The sequence below is a fragment of the Panulirus ornatus genome, chromosome 37, assembly GCF_036320965.1.
Source record: "Panulirus ornatus isolate Po-2019 chromosome 37, ASM3632096v1, whole genome shotgun sequence".
Classification (NCBI taxonomy): domain Eukaryota; kingdom Metazoa; phylum Arthropoda; class Malacostraca; order Decapoda; family Palinuridae; genus Panulirus; species Panulirus ornatus.
In genome coordinates this window covers 17,603,718-17,618,832 of record NC_092260.1, presented here as the reverse complement: position 1 = coordinate 17,618,832, position 15,115 = coordinate 17,603,718, and the positions used below count along the sequence as shown (strand labels likewise).

General features: G+C 37.4%; 1 protein-coding gene across 2 annotated transcripts in view; it reads left to right on the top strand.

Moving 5' to 3' along the window:
- Nucleotides 1-15,115, top strand: part of LOC139760550 (BRCA1-associated protein-like) — a 158,272-nt gene that overhangs the window by 134,759 nt on the left and 8,398 nt on the right. For both annotated transcript variants that reach the window (XM_071683882.1, XM_071683881.1), the window contains 5 exons: nucleotides 642-785; nucleotides 6,591-6,705; nucleotides 12,303-12,482; nucleotides 12,641-12,775; nucleotides 14,057-14,170. In XM_071683882.1, the coding sequence (XP_071539983.1) occupies nucleotides 642-785; nucleotides 6,591-6,705; nucleotides 12,303-12,482; nucleotides 12,641-12,775; nucleotides 14,057-14,170 (688 nt within the window). The remainder of the gene's footprint in view (nucleotides 1-641; nucleotides 786-6,590; nucleotides 6,706-12,302; nucleotides 12,483-12,640; nucleotides 12,776-14,056; nucleotides 14,171-15,115) is intronic.

Sequence of the window (15,115 nt, the reverse complement as noted above, 5' to 3'; positions counted from 1 at the left end):
GGAAAGGTCTGTGGGGCCTGGATGTGGAAAGGGAGCTTTGGTTTTGGTGCATTACATATGACAGCTTGAGACTTAGTGTGAACGAATGTGGCCTTTTTGTCTTTCCCTAGCGCTACCTTGCTGGAGGGGGGTTTGCTATTTCATGTGTGGTGGGGTGGCGACAGGAATGGATGAAGGCAGCAAGTATATATACACTCATATGTGTATATATGTATATGTCTGTGCATGTATATGTATGTATACGTTGAAATATATATGTATGTATGTGTGTGTGCATGGGCATTTATGTATATTCATGTATATGTGGGTGGGTCGGGCCATTCCTTGTATGTTTCCTTGCACTACCTCGCTGACTTGGGAGATGGCAATTAAGTATGATGAATTATATAAATATAAATTCATTTGTTCAGCAAGATCAATAATCTGGCTGACTCCTGGTTCCAAGCTTGCCAAATTCTCGAGGTTAGACTGTGCTGTACAGTATCGATGTTGACATTATTATGCTGTACTTAAATGTTTCATCTTTTGGTATTTTTTTTTACAGTAGTTAGTTCCAGTACATCGTAGATAACAAAGATTGAATGACTTACCAGTTAATTTATCTATAGCTGATGGGATATTGTCTCCTCTCCCATTTCTAGCTGTCCTGTATGCCGGTACTGCCAGACCCCAGAAGAAATGCCTGATCAGAGGTGTTCTATGTGTGGCTCAGCTGACTCTCTGTGGATCTGTCTCATCTGTGGCCATGTAGGCTGTGGACGATATGTTGGTGGCCATGCACATAGGTGAGCTGGGAAGATTTCATTGTTGTTTTAGCTTATTTTTGTTTCTGTCCTGACTTAGGTGCAAGTCTTCATTTTATATTCGGAAATAAAGTGGCAGTAGGAATATTGACTGCCATTCTATTTTGAGGATGTGTTACACTTGCCTAGGAACCTAGGAAGTGAAATACTTTGTTAATCAGTTTATATATATATATATATATATATATATATATATATATATATATATATATATATATATATATATATATATATATATATTTTTTTTTTTTTTTCAAACTATTCGCCATTTCCCGCGTTAGCGAGGTAGCGTTAAGAATAGAGGACTGGGCCATTGAGGGAATATCCTCACCTGGCCCCCTTCTCTGTTCCTTCTTTTGGAAAATTAAAAAAATTGAGAGGGGAGGATTTCCAGCCCCCCGCTCCCTCCCCTTTTAGTCGCCTTCTACGACACGCAGGGAATACGTGGGAAGTATTCTTTCTCCCCTATCCCCAGGGATAATATATATATATATATATATATATATATATATATATATATATATATATATATATATTTTTTTTTTTTTTTTTTTTTTTTTTTTATACTTTGTCGCTGTCTCCCGCGTTTGCGAGGTAGCGCAAGGAAACAGACGAAAGAAATGGCCCGACCCCCCCCCCCCATACCCAGGTACATACCCATGGCCACACACGCATATATACATACCTACACAGCTTTCCATGGTTTACCCCAGACGCTTCACATGCCTTGCTTCAATCCACTGACAGCACGTCAACCCCTGTATACCACATGACTCCAATTCACTCTATTTCTTGCCCTCCTTTCACCCTCCTGCATGTTCAGGCCCCGATCACACAAAATCTTTTTCACTCCATCTTTCCACCTCCAATTTGGTCTCCCTCTTCTCCTCGTTCCCTCCACCTCCGACACATATATCCTCTTGGTCAATCTCTCCTCACTCATTCTCTCCATGTGCCCAAACCATTTCAAAACACCCTCTTCTGCTCTCTCAACCACGCTCTTTTTATTTCCACACATCTCTCTTACCCTTACGTTACTTACTCGATCAAACCACCTCACACCACACATTGTCCTCAAACATCTCATTTCCAGCACATCCATCCTCCTGCGCACATCTCTATCCATAGCCCACGCCTCGCAACCATACAACATTGTTGGAACCACTATTCCCTCAAACATACCCATTTTTGCTCTCCGAGATAGTGTTCTCGACTTCCACACATTTTTCAAGGCTCCCAAAATTTTCGCCCCCTCCCCCACCCTATGATCCACTTCCGCTTCCATGGTTCCATCCGCTAACAGATCCACTCCCAGATATCTAAAACACTTCACTTCCTCCAGTTTTTCTCCATTCAAACTCACCTCCCAATTGACTTGACCCTCACCCCTACTGTACCTAATAACCTTGCTCTTATTCACATTTACTCTCAACTTTCTTCTTCCACACACTTTACCAAACTCAGTCACCAGCTTCTGCAGTTTCTCACATGAATCAGCCACCAGCGCTGTATCATCAGCGAACAACAACTGACTCACTTCCCAAGCTCTCTCATCCCCAACAGACTTCATACTTGCCCCTCTTTCCAGGACTCTTGCATTTACCTCCCTTACAACCCCATCCATAAACAAATTAAACAACCATGGAGACATCACACACCCCTGCCGCAAACCTACATTCACTGAGAACCAATCACTTTCCTCTCTTCCTACACGTACACATGCCTTACATCCTCGATAAAAACTTTTCACTGCTTCTAACAACTTGCCTCCCACACCATATATTCTTAATACCTTCCACAGAGCATCTCTATCAACTCTATCATATGCCTTCTCCAGATCCATAAATGCTACATACAAATCCATTTGCTTTTCTAAGTATTTCTCACATACATTCTTCAAAGCAAACACCTGATCCACACATCCTCTACCACTTCTGAAACCACACTGCTCTTCCCCAATCTGATGCTCTGTACATGCCTTCACCCTCTCAATCAATACCCTCCCATATAATTTACCAGGAATACTCAACAAACTTATACCTCTGTAATTTGAGCACTCACTCTTATCCCCTTTGCCTTTGTACAATGGCACTATGCACGCATTCCGCCAATCCTCAGGCACCTCACCATGAGTCATACATACATTAAATAACCTTACCAACCAGTCAACAATACAGTCACCCCCTTTCTTAATAAATTCCACTGCAATACCATCCAAACCTGCTGCCTTGCCGGCTTTCATCTTCCGCAAAGCTTTTACTACCTCTTCTCTGTTTACCAAATCATTTTCCCTAACCCTCTCACTTTGCACCCCACCTCGACCAAAACACCCTATATCTGCCACTCTGTCATCAGACAGGAGGTCAAGAGAAAGGTGCAAGAGGTGAAAAAAAGGGCAAATGAGAGTTGGGGTGAGAGACTATCAGTAAATTTTAGGGAAAATAAAAAGATGTTCTGGAAGGAGGTAAATAGGGTGCGTAAGACAAGGGAGCAAATGGGAACTTCAGTGAAGGGCGTAAATGGGGAGGTGATAACAAGTAGCGGTGAATATATATATATATATATATATATATATATATATATATATGCGTGATATAGTAAGTTTTAATATTCTTAGCTTCACATAGGTCCTTCCCTTCTACTTAGAATAAAGTACAGTTGTATGTCATTGTTGTGATGACTTTCGCCTGTAAGGTGCCTTATACTAAATCCATCTTACACAATACATTATCTACACATTTTGACAGATAAATCCATCACCTTCATACATCCACTTTATCCACAATCTTCTTAATTTGTCTTTTTTCTGTATCTATTCCTGTTAAACCTACTAAGACACATTTCAGTCTTTCTGTATATATCCATACTACTTTGGTGCTCATTCTTTTATTCCAATGACTACTCTTTTCATAACGGTTTTTCTGATTTTCTCATAACTATTTGTTTATGCTTTCCTGACTGCACTCAGAAAATATTATCATAGATTTTACACTGACCAAGCTATTCTGATGTTTCTTACCCATGTTTCATAAGTAAACAACATGAGTTGCACCATTGCTTGCATTAAAAGGCTTTCATCACCCCATTTAACCAAAGATATCAACCAAAATGAGCAAATGGTAGCACTTGAATGATAGTTAAACGTTGTGTGATATTTCTTAAGTTTGTATAACCTTATGATGTTTCAAGCCTTTGAATGCCCTCAGTTTAAGCCTTTCCCCATGTCTTCTTTACAGTTGTCATACTACTGACCAAAACCTGGTATTTTTATGAATTTTTAATGATATTTTTATTAGTAGGAACTGTCTTTACAACATGGAACCTAAGGTTAAATGAAAATCTGTTTTACACCAAGAAACTGTTCCTTATAATGTGAGTCAGAAGTGGCAGTAACAAATTGCAGCTTTATCAGATTAGTTTTTTTTCACCTGTACTAGCTGCAAATTACAATCATGTCTACTACAAATCAGCATTAGTTGTTAGTAATTTTAAAAAGTAATTCAAAGATTTGATGTCACTCTCAAGAGGTATGAGTGACAGTACTCATTTATAAAGTTAACCATACCTTATGGTACCAAGTTTTAATCTGTGAGCCTGTTTTGTGCCATGGTCATCCTAGGACATTCAATTTTAATATTTGTTTTGCAATGTTGAAGTATGTCTTCCAACAATTTTGATGCAAGTAAAATCATTTGGTCCATAATGCCACCAGCGGACTTCCTCAAGGGATGTTAGGATTACAACTCTCTTTGCAGAGGTAGATTAGACATCAGTGGATGTCTGAGTACAAAATTGTGGATGTGTTGCAGAATTGAAAAAACAGTATTTATATATTTTTACACATTCTTCTTGCTAATGAAATCATTCAGTATTAAACTTCAGAAAAATGAAGTGAAATTCCACAACCCCATCAGTTATGAGATTATCAGAAATACTAAGAGATTTGTGTTAAAGCTATGGACAGTGACAAAATAGCCAGCTGTCATGCCAGAGTGACTTACAATGACTTCAACTGTATTGTCCTTGAACTCTGTTATGGAGTTCCTCAAGGAGTAGTTCTTTGTCCATCCTTCTCCAGTCTTTTCTTACATGACCTCCCATTAGCTTGAGCAAACCACAGTGTGAAGTCCTCTCATATGCAGATTACATCACTGCCATTACACAACACCCTAACAACACAGTAGCATAAGCAAACATGTAGCACTACATTTTGCAGTTGGAACAATGGCTTACTCAGAACTGAGCCTCATCATCTCTGTCAAAGTCTTTAATGACTATTTTAACCCCAGAAAGACACAAATACAACTGACACCCACAAGTCACCTTGTATAGACATTCATTCCTATTGAACAAAACTCAAACAGTTCCAGGCATCACATATGATACACACCAGAAACATCAACACAAGCAAGTACATGACAGTGCAACTGATCAGTTCACTTTGAGATTACCTCTCTGATATGCTTCAGACATTGATATATAATAATCACTTTGAGATTCTCATATAGGTATCATCAGTTTGTTGATAATAAAGAGATGCCTATTTGGAATACTGGATCAGTAATTCTCAGTTCTTAAAGAATATAGCTATAAGCCACCTATAAAAAAATCTGGTTGTGATGTACTCCTGAAAGCCTTATGTCTTATCCACTTGGAAACAGGATGAAGTATTGTTGATGCACAAGCGTGCTTCAGATTTTACTCATACATAAGAATTGATTAAGGAGGCATTAGGTGTATATTAAATTAAGATGATTTGTTTGAGTCCTTGGGCTACCTTCACTTTCTAGACATTGTATATGTCATGAGACTGGTGCCAGAAGACCCTTAAATCTCTTACTCTGTTCAGCTGAAAAATTTTCTGCTTATTTAAAGTCATTTCATTATTCTTTGTGAACACATCAATGTCTGACTGCCCAGTAAGTCAAAAAGGGGCACCTATATGGAAGGTAACATCAAAGTCCATCAGTCTCACAAATCAGCTGCTTCACATGTAGTAGCAGCAGGTCATGATTTAGATATTGTTGCCAGGATGATGGATTTCAAGGGAGCTAACATACATATAAAAGATTATGCTGTTCCTGTGCCTGTAATTTACTGTACATTTGTTATTCCTATTATTACTTACTTGCATAGGCAGTAGTCAGTACATTTTGCTAAAAACCACCAGTTCACTTAATAGTGTTTAACCTGGGAGCTGATCAGATTTTCATTTCCTCTGATTTTGTTTGATATCTTCTCCCGACACATATTTCATTCATAGGTAAAGTATGGTGTGTGTAATTTGAGACCTTAATGCTTGATAGAAAACAGGTTTTGAAAATTTGAAAGACTTCATTCTAACTAGATGAGGGTTGAGAGTATTACAGAACCTCTTGCCCATCCCTGTCTTTTCTTAAGTGAGCATATGGAATCAGTGATGGTAGAATACATCGTCAAATGACAGCACTTGCTTCAGAAGTTATAAAAGCATAAGGAATTCATATACCCCTAGGATAGGATTTGATGGAGCATTCAGACTTAGGGCCACACTCGTAGGAGCTCTCAATGACTTTTTAAGTAGTTCAGGAACTCTTAGTTCAACCTGGTTTGTGTTTTACCATCTATAAGTTGACAGTAAGGCCTAGCATACCTGCTGCTTAGGCCACTGGTGGGCATTCTATTTGTTTTGACTCCTCACAGAGATGGAAAGCAGTCTTATGGGTTTTCTAAACCTGTATTCTGTATGACCTCATCCATATATCATATATTAGCAGAATGTGTAACAAAAAAAATAAATTATTTCAGACACTTTGTGGAGACCAACCACCTCTTTGCATTACAAGTAGGCAACAACAGGGTATGGGATTATGTGAGGGACAACTATGTTCATCGCTTACTACAAAGTGAGGGAGATGGCAAGGTGAGATTGTTTTTGTAATATATATGTATGATACATGAGAAGTTGAGAATGTAGATGGCTAAGTGATTGATTGCATATCAGTAACTGTGCACAAGAGACTTGGGGTATCTCTGCCTTTTACCAGCCTTTGGGATTAAGAACCCTTGTTTAATGCTGTTCTCTCATGTTCTATTCTCTTCTGTATATCTGACTTTTGTTCCCTTCTTGAACTCCCTCAAGGGAATGGCCATGGCAATAGAGGCTCCATAACTAGTGAACTCAAGTGCCATTTCTTAGCCTTTAGTGCCTCACCTTTAACAGGCCATTGGCAGAGGGCAAGTCTAGCACAGTGTTTGCAGTGGCTCCTACGTAATGTACCTACTGACTACTTCCACCCAATGCTCCTGCCTAGTTCCTACCATTTACTTCTATCTATTGCTTCTAACATTTTGCCAAAAGACAGGACTAGCACATAGTGCTCACCAGAGAAAAATCTAGCGTTGAAGAATGAGCTGTATGAGTTAAGTGTTGTCAGATATGTGACGAGGAGGGATTGTATGTTTGTGGGCAGAATGCCAGTAGTCCATGTGTGGAGGAGGCAGAAAGAAAAGACAGTTACCTGGTTCAGAGAAGTGCAACTTGACAACTACTGAAGTGCTGGCTCACTATGCAGCCATCACTAACCCTTCTGATACCCAGCCGGGTAGTACTAGTAATATACCTCCCTGGTCATTAGCTGCCTACTGACCGTTACCTTTGTTTAGTGCTTATAGAATTAATTCTGTTAAAACTTACCTTCCTTTATAAACTTGATGTACACCATGTAAATGAAATTAGTGCAATGGTAATAGAAATAAGGTTGGAGAAATGAAAAAATGTGGATAGAATATTAAGAAATAGAAATGCAAGGATTTTATAGTTAATAATTTGCTTTTGAGATTTTTCTTTGGAGCAGGAAAATGATCTTAAAAGGATAATTGTGTGGCTGACAAAGTATAGATAAAGGTAACCTTGTAGATATTCATCTAACTCATGTATCTTTTGTCAATACTTCTTTATGATTTGCAAATGTCTTTCAACTTTTAGAGTTATATTACCTGAGATTTCAGTGGTATGCTAAGTGCAGATGGAAGTACCAGTTTATAATTTGCAACTATCTTTCAACTTTTAGAGTTATATTACCTGAAATTTCAGTGGTATGCTGAGTGCAGAGGGAAGTACCAGTATAGGGAAATTGAAATGAGAGATAGCACGATATATGTGGTCTTGGTGTCACACAATGTTGAAGTAGCACTGCTCAGGTTTCCATTAAGTTTATTGGTAATAAAACAGCATAAGGAATTGGAATATGACTAAAGAAAATTCCCAGTTCTTACAATGTTGAATGTGAATATAATATTATTTAGATTTGACGTTATTCTAGAAGGCATCGTGATGGAAAACCTTACAATAAAACATATTTGTTGAAAATTGGAAAGAATATTCAAAGTGGTAAATTATGAATATGAATATTTTTCAATTCTTATCACTATTGTGAGGCCTCAATTTGTTCTAAAATTTTGTACCTTAATACTTTAATGATTTTTTTGCGAAATGATACTGCATAAGCCATTGCTGTACAAGCCCTCAGTAGATGGCTTATCGCAGTCTGCATTCACACTTTCTAACTTTATGTTCTTGTCTCAACTTCTCCATCTGTGTATCTTTTAATCTATTTTATTTAGAATACGATGTAATATTGTGATCCAGGTAGAACTTATTTGTGATATAATTGATTGTTAAGAGTCACTCGTAATGCATGAAATCTTTGGGAAAAAATATGATGAAAATGTTGAGAGCATGAGCATAGATACATAGCTCATTATATAAACAAATGGAACAGTGCAACATCAGTGAATGAAACTGATGTATCTAATTTTCATTGATATAGCCACTGGAGTTATTCTGAAGATGATGAATATAGAGTAAACTTATAAAAGTGTCATATAATAAGGAATTGGAAAGTTATAATGTCATAAAGCATCAGGAATGCTGACAACTGCTGAAGAAAATGGTATGAACATAATTATTAATCAATAAATGCACAAAGATTTGAATAAGGGATCAGTAGAATAGAAAGCATTATAGTGTTCACAAAAAACAATCTTGTCTGTCTCCCTATACATTTTCAAAGGCAATGGCAAATTTACAGTCTAGTTCTTTGTCATCTCCGTTTTAGCCTTAATTACAATCTGCAGACATCTGGGCATGGAATTGGCAAGGTCCCTGAAGTATTCTAGGTCCATATTTTGGGTTCATAACATCTTGATCTCCTAGATGAGGTGAAGAAATGTTGAGGTGTTGTAAGAAGCAGCAGCCTGTTCATGCTTTTTGAGTGCTCAGTGCCCCTAGAAATCTCATGTATCCACATTTTTTTGCTTCTAGATGAGAATGTGGGCTTTCTTCTCCATAGAAAGGTAGGAACCAACCATCTTTGAAACACAGGTGGAAGAAATACAGCGTCCTAAAGCAAAAGTCTCGAAATGAAGTGACAGCCAGGAAGAGTAAGAAAAAGACATCTTTCTCTGAAGATAATCTGAGGCACTTTGAGGCGGGTTGTTGGTGTTCACACCATTATAAACATTAGTTTCAGTGACCAGATGTACAATGATTTCACCTTGAGAGCATCATATGCACATTTCCAGAATAACTTTACCTGTGTATTGCCTTGAAAATATAAGGGGGCAGACAGTGTTCTTTGTGGACTCTGTATATTGAATAGCAATAGGGTGGCTAGCATGGCATATAACACTAGGTAAACCTATCACCTGAGCTGTTAGTGAAGCCCTTAGCTAAAGACTAGAAAAAACCTACCAGTTGGTGAAGAGGAGAGATTATTAGATAAAGGAATGCCTTGCAATATGTACTGGTAATGATGAATGCTGAATGGGAGTCAGAGGAAGGAAAGTTTTCCAAGCCCAGTATGTCTGATCCTTTGCTGGAATGACCTCAAAAGAGGACAGTTGAAAGATGGATTAAAATAAGTTGTCTTAGAGTAAGAGGAGATAAATGCTTCCTCCATCAACAATAACCTCTACTATGTGTTTAGCCAAGACATAAGTATCACCACATAAGAGACAGTGATTTACCCAAAGAAAGTCAGAAAAGAATTTTTGTAAGTTATTTCAGTCTGCTTTGTTGAGGTGCCAACATTTATAATTAGAAAGGGCTGTTTGAGGGGAAGGTACTGTTAAAGTATATACATTTGTGAGAGTGTGGTCAGGTAATCCAATTGGGGATAAGATTATGTACTTACAATGCGAGGGATTAGAGGTAAAGAACATATTCAGAATATTAGGAGACTAGTCAAAGCAGTCAGAAATATGGGTGGGGTGGGAAATAATTTGCTCTAAATCATTGAGAATGGAGAATTTAAGGGCTTCAATTTACCCACCATCCATATGAGAGAAATTCAGCCATTCCTTATGGTGAATGTTGAAATCTCCAAGGTAAAGAGGTGAGAGGATGCCACAGTCTCATGGCAGGAGTTTGAATAGTCAAAAAAAGATAAAATTTCTAGAATTAGGAGAGCAGGAGGCAAAACTTAAGAAAAAATGTGGTAGCTGGGATACATCCCTTGAGCCAGATAACATCAAAGGTTGGGGACTCACTGTCTTTGAGGAGTGCAACAGGTGTGTTGATTTTGGGATCAGGTCTGACACCACCTTTGAAAAGTAATCATGGGTTGAGATTATTGTTGGGTATGAAAAAGGTGCATGTGAGAACATCATTGGACAACTGGGTTTCAGAGAGAATTATGATATTAGGAGACGCACTAGACAGATGGTGTTCAACAAAAGAGAGGCTATTAGAGAGACCACAAATGTTGGTATAGTGAATAGAAAAATAGGCTGGACTATCAGAGAGGGAAAGGTCATGGAAGGTTCTACTTCTGTGTGAGCCTTCCCTTTCACTGGCAGTAGAGTGAGGCAGAAACCTGGAGATTCTTAGTACCCCATGTTGCCAGGGACTAGAGGCCATAATAGGTTTGTTAGACCCTATCATGATTACATTTAAAAACAATTGTGTAGACAGGAAATGGCAAGAAAACTTACATAAAGAAAATAAGTGGTTTGAGTAGGTGTATGGTGTTTGAAAGGAGAAGAGGGCAGGACTGACCCAGTAGTCCCATTTTGATAAGACTAGAAAGTAAGACCAGCAGTCCAAACATCCTAACTTGGAGGGTGTATGATGGTGTGGAGCACTGCCTTAATGCTCCTCAGTTAGGATATTAGTACCAACTTGGGCGGGTGCTATCAACAGCCTACTACCTAATAGACTGTCTCAAACGTAGGGGATGGAAATTTCTTGAGTTAGCTGGGGTATTGGGAGGGGCCATACACTACCACCTGAGCATTGCCTTTTGCTGGCAGCAGATTCACACAAGAAATTTGCAGTGATCATGGGAAGGGGCATTAATCTTCTACCTGAGCATTTAGTTGCCATCTCCAGCACACAGGGAATACAGAAATAGAATTCTTCCTTTACCCCAGGGATTATGAAAATTTTGTTAAGATGAATGCTTAAATAAAGACAGCATTAAAATGGAGGTTGCATAGACCACAAAATAAAACTAGATTATTTTGGTTTATTCCCTCAAGGAAATTGCTACACCTCTCATTTTGCAAAATGTATAATAGATGAGTAAGTATGGTAGGATGATTATAGATACTTTGAAATGTTTGAAAATAAAAGTTCCTTCCATGGAGATACTCTTGATATTGTTACGAAAAGGACCAAGTGTCTCAAAACACTCCATAAACAAAGGGGTAGCAACATCACTTGTCAAGATATATCAACACCTAACTGTGTAGTACTCATTTTAACTCAGTTGATATACTTGGATCAGAAGTTTATTATTTTAAGCTGGATAAGTTGAGGCCTGTATGTTTCTTCTTAAATAAAGACACAGCTTTTAAACAGATATTGCATAGACCACTAAGTAAAACCAGAACATATTGGTTTATTCCCTCAAGGAAACTTGCTACACCTCTTTCTGCAAGATTTATGATAGATAGATAAGTGTGGTAGAATGATTATAAAGATTTTGAAGTATTAGAAAATAAAAAGTTCCTTATACAGTGAAACTCATAATGTTACAAAAAGACCAAGTGTAACAAAACACTATATTAACAAGGGGATGGCAACATTACCTCTCAAGATATGTCAACACCCAGTTGTATAGTGCTCATTAATGAGTCAGTACATTCAGACCAAAACTTTTGTTTTTTCTACCTGGGTTTGAAGCATGTGAACTGAAGATCAGAGGAGAATTCCTTTGAATACAGTAGTGATTCAGGAGAGAGCCAGGAGTCTCCTTGAATATATATGAAGTTAATTGGATAAATTATTTACCACTGAAAACTTTACAGGAGTCTGGTTTGAACATTTCAAGAGATGAGTTAATTTACACATAGTGCTAGCTTTACTAAGGATGATAGCAATGATGTGTTTACAGATACCCTCCACTATCCTCTCTTCAGCAGTTAGTTAATGTCCCAGCAAGCCCATCCAAATTGCCACCTTTGATAAGCTATAGCACACTTTACATTCATTATTTTGTACTTGCATTATTTCAGGTTGTTTCCTATGAGCTTTCATCTCCAGTAGCAGACACAAAGGAGGAAATGGTACAGGGAGAAGAAAAATTAACAGCATTACAACTTGAATATACACACTTACTATCTTCTCAACTTGAATCTCAAAGGCAGTATTTTGAGAGTAAGATTGCTGAAGCACAGTCTGAAGCCATACAAGAGGTAAACTGTAATACCATTGTCTTCTTGCTTATGATTATGATTTTTTGTTTTAATTTTCTGGATTATTGAAAATTCTTATAGATTATGAAAATTACAATTTGTTCAAGTGCTTTTGACTAAATAGTTCCTTCCATTTACCCATGAACTCCTTATTACAGGCAGAAGAATGTAGAAATGAAACCAAAACTATTTCAGAAGAATTAAAGAAACTTAAGCAAGAATTGTCAAATGTCAGTCGAGATAAGCAGTCTCAAGACAAGAAGCTCCAGCAAATGAATCAGAAATTAACAAAAGTAAGAATTTTTGTTGACAGTTTTTTATGAGAAAGGTTTCTATTTTTATATAAAATGGTGGTCCCAAGTTTTGGGTAAGATGGCCTTAGATATGTATGAATGAAAAGTTGCTAGAATTGCAGAGTTTTTGTAAGATGTAGGAAACATTGTAAATTGGTGAAGAGTGGTGTAAATATCGTTAAAGGTAGAAAAGGGGTGGAAGGGATATTTAAATGGTGGATGGTCATTGCATTGTTCAGTTAGGTTTAGAAATCTAGTTGTGGATATTACCAGAGATCATATACATTGGAAATTACCTAGTTTTGTGTATGGAGAGTAAATGGGGATCTACCTCTTATTTGAAGCATTTTACAGAAGAGAATGAGTAAATACAAACGTTCATAGTTGATAGTTTATTGCTTGTTGTACTTTGTTCTTAAAGATGTATATAGATGTTACAGTATCAATACAGTACATAGAAAGTTTCTGTATATGTTTATAAGTATATTAGTATATTTCTTTATCTGTTCTTGGTGCTACCTCACTAACAAGGGAAATGGCAATCCAGTGTGTGTTTGTGTGTGTGTGTGTGTGTGTGTGTGTGTGTGTGTGTCTTGAGGATGGGGATTATGTTAGACTGCAGAGGAGATGAATAGATGTAGTTAGAGAAACATTTAAGATTAGTGATATTGTAGATGAGGATGACAGAGGAATAATGACATCAAATGCAGTAGATATGTTGTATGTGTAGTGTGAATGATTAGAGACTTTGGTCTCACTTAGATTTAAGTGTAAAAGTAAAGAAGCACATTGTTGTGGAAGTTCATGTTTCACTTAAACCCACTGGACCTGGGGTGAAGATGTGTATGAGTGTTTTGAGAAATTAGAAATGGATTGAATGTGATAAGATAGAATAGAGTATTAATTTCAAAATATTTTTGTTTTTTACTTAAAATAGGAGGGGGTAAGTAATGTTGCTAAGCCTGTGTGTGCCTGATCCAGTTAAAAAAAGGAGGGGGTAAGTAATGTTGCTAAGGCTGTATGTGCCTGATCCACTCCATTGAATTAGAATTGGGGTGATGATGGATGTAAAGAATATATAGATTCAATTTTCATTTTCCAAAGACTTTTTTATGGAGCTTTCATAAAAACTTTGTTAGCGAGCTGTTATTCAGATTTATTTAATGAATTATTTATGTATGGGAATTCAAGACATTTATATCTTATGTTTATTGTCCATGAATAACTGGTTAACTTGAAGTATGGAATGATTTGAAGTATATCTTAATTTCATGACTGCAGCTTACAAAAGACTTGGAAACAGAGCAGCAGCTAAACCTATCACTTCGCCAAGGTAAACAAGAATGGGTTTCAAAGGTTGTTAACCTGCAGACAACTTTAGAGCAGAAGGATAAGGTTAGAACTAACAGTTTTTATTTGTAGAGGGAGAGTAAGCTAGAGGATAAATTCATGATAAATATATAGTAATTTTTTGTTTCTTGTTTCATTGTAAATTGTCTTAGTTTGCTGAATAGCTGAGTTTTGAAATTGTATAGAGTAATTGATTGAATATACCTGAAAGAAGAATTCAGCATAAAGATTGCTCCTTACCTCAGTCTATATTTTGTGCACCTTCACCTTTATTAAGAGAAGAGGGATTGAATGCAGAATCTTTCCTCAGTGCTTATGTTGCTGCCACTTTTTACTGGTACATCATCATGTCAAATACTGGGCAAAACCTTTTTTCTGTTTTTGCTGTTGTTAGATGTGATGAATTGTATGGCTTTTAGAAAGTGGGAGGTGGTCATATGAGAAGGGATAGTGAGTGTTATGATAAAGAAGTTGAACTGATAGTGATAGAGAAAAGAGGTACCTGCAGGGAAGGAGGGCAAGTCATTAGTAGGTACAAGAAGTAGCTGGAGGATGAGAGAAAATTATGTAAGCCAAAAAAGAGGGTTGAAAAAGTACCTGTTGATAGGGATAGTGAGTGTTATGATGAAGTTGAACTGATAGTGATAGAGAAAAGATGTACCTGCAGGGAAGGAGGGCGAGTCATTAGTAGGTACAAGAAGTAGCAGGAGGATGAGAGAATATTATGTAAGCCACAGAAGAGGGTTGAAAAAGTATCTGTTGAACTTCAGTGAGTAAAAAAAGAAGAAAGAGATGAATATTGTGAGGAGAACAAGGGACTGAGTGGGAGTGACAGTAAAGGGAGCAGATGCAGATTGGTGGAGACAAAGAAGAGGTGAAAAAGAGAAGGAATATGTATTTTGAAGGACTTTTGAGTACCTTCACCTTTTACCGTAGAGGCCCCTTTTTGAAGCTCTTGCAGCCTTCAGGAAGCCAGCCACATTCAGTGCA